Genomic DNA, 1,620 nt, shown 5'->3' on the forward strand with positions numbered 1-1,620 from the left:
GAATCGAGTGGTGTACTTATCAGCCAAATAAAATCCTCATGACCGCAGCAGGTTTGAGCAAGCCAGCACAGCATTGCTACTGGCTTATCAGACGAACAGTATACAAGCAACCAACGCACAGATGTGGTGATGACTCAGATCGTTTTTGTTTTCGATCGTTCGACATTCAACTTGTCATTTTAGTATAATACGTCCCTCCCAATAGCACAGTGAAAGTGTCTTGAAAGTGTACTCCAGAGATGAAGCTGCACGTAGGATTAATCGTGGTTTGTGCCGCTCTCTACGTCGGCGCAAGTGACCCTAAACCTAGTGAGAGCAAGGAACAAATCCTTTCGTTTGAAGATAGGATGCTCGGATTCACACTAGAGCTGCTTCTGGCAAAATTAGAGGCCATGGAACAGAAATTACAAGAGATGCAAAACGATTTGAACCAACAACGATCTAGCCAGGAAGAAAATCGAACGAAAATATTTAGCGCCCTCCAGAAACTCGATCAAGACGTCGCGCTAGTGCTACAAGATCGCTCTTGCCATAATCTCTCGCAACGGACAGTGACTGTTTTGTCGAAGCAGAACCAATGCGCTGACAATTCGGCACCACAAATTAAAACACCAACCCCGAAGCCTCGACAATCTCCCTTTTCCTCATGCAAGGATGTACCAACGGACGTGTCGGGGATTTATACGATCCGTCTAAATTATGATAGTGAACCATTCAAAGTGTATTGCGACCAGAAATCGTTCGGTGGTGGATGGAACGTGATCCAGCATCGTTACGATGGTTCATTGGACTTTTACCGTGGCTGGGATGAGTTCCGCGATGGATTCGGTGATTTAGATAGAGAGTTTTGGTTAGGTTTGGAGAAAGTGCACCAAATGACGAAGAGTCATAAACATGAATTGATAGTCGAATTGAAAAGCTTTGATGGAGTGTACAAGTACGCCCGGTATGATGACTTCGAAATAGGTAATGAAAGAAAAAAATATGCCCTGCAGCACATTGGATCGTACAGTGGAACTGCAGGTGATGCAATGAAAGGTCTCAAGGGGATGAAGTTCACCACAAAAGATCGGGATTATGATAGGTACGGTTCAGGCCAATGTGCTCACTACCATGAAGGGGCCTGGTGGCACAAGGATTGTACCTTTACGAATTTAAACGGACGACACGTGAATACTGTAGAACGTAAAACCATGTTTTGGTATCCATTTACAAACAAAGAGCAAGGATTGAGTTTCTCTAGGATGATGATTCGGGGGCTTGAATAGAGTTTTTAGTTGGATTAACTCTGTTGGGAAGTAAATGAGCAGCTGCAAGTACTCAAAAACATGGTGGAATAAAAACGCATTTCAAACAAAATTTGTCAGCAAAGAATAAGAAGAATGAAGAAGGCAATTTAGAAGGAAGTTAGTGAATAATGCAATAAAAATAGATTTTTATATGTTGTTGAAGGAAAAAAAATGCAAAGAACATTATCTGCCAATCCCTTTCGCTTTTCCGCCAGCTAGAAAAACATAACGAGTAGAAACTGAAAACCTCTTGATTATCTTACATCTCTTTTTACAGCAACATATACAAGGTACAGGGACTTTATTCACTTTGAATCTAATGTACATGTTT

The 1,620-nt window shown here is 41.8% G+C and overlaps 1 protein-coding gene across 1 annotated transcript; it reads left to right on the forward strand.

Annotated features, from left to right (window-relative positions):
- Positions 1 to 239: 239 nt before the first annotated feature.
- Positions 240 to 1,268, forward strand: LOC125960147 (fibroleukin-like). The gene has a single exon (XM_049693359.1). The coding sequence runs from the start codon at positions 240 to 242 to the stop codon at positions 1,266 to 1,268; it is 1,029 nt and encodes a 342-aa protein (XP_049549316.1).
- The last annotated feature ends 352 nt before the right edge of the window (positions 1,269 to 1,620 follow it).

The sequence above is a fragment of the Anopheles darlingi genome, chromosome 2 (genome assembly GCF_943734745.1).
Source record: "Anopheles darlingi chromosome 2, idAnoDarlMG_H_01, whole genome shotgun sequence".
In the NCBI taxonomy this organism is placed as follows: Eukaryota; Metazoa; Arthropoda; class Insecta; order Diptera; family Culicidae; genus Anopheles; species Anopheles darlingi.

What these genes read in the sequence shown, in the direction of transcription:
- LOC125960147 (XM_049693359.1), top strand. Translation starts at nt 240, where the DNA reads ATGAAGCTGCACGTAGGATTAATCGTGGTTTGTGCCGCTCTCTACGTC.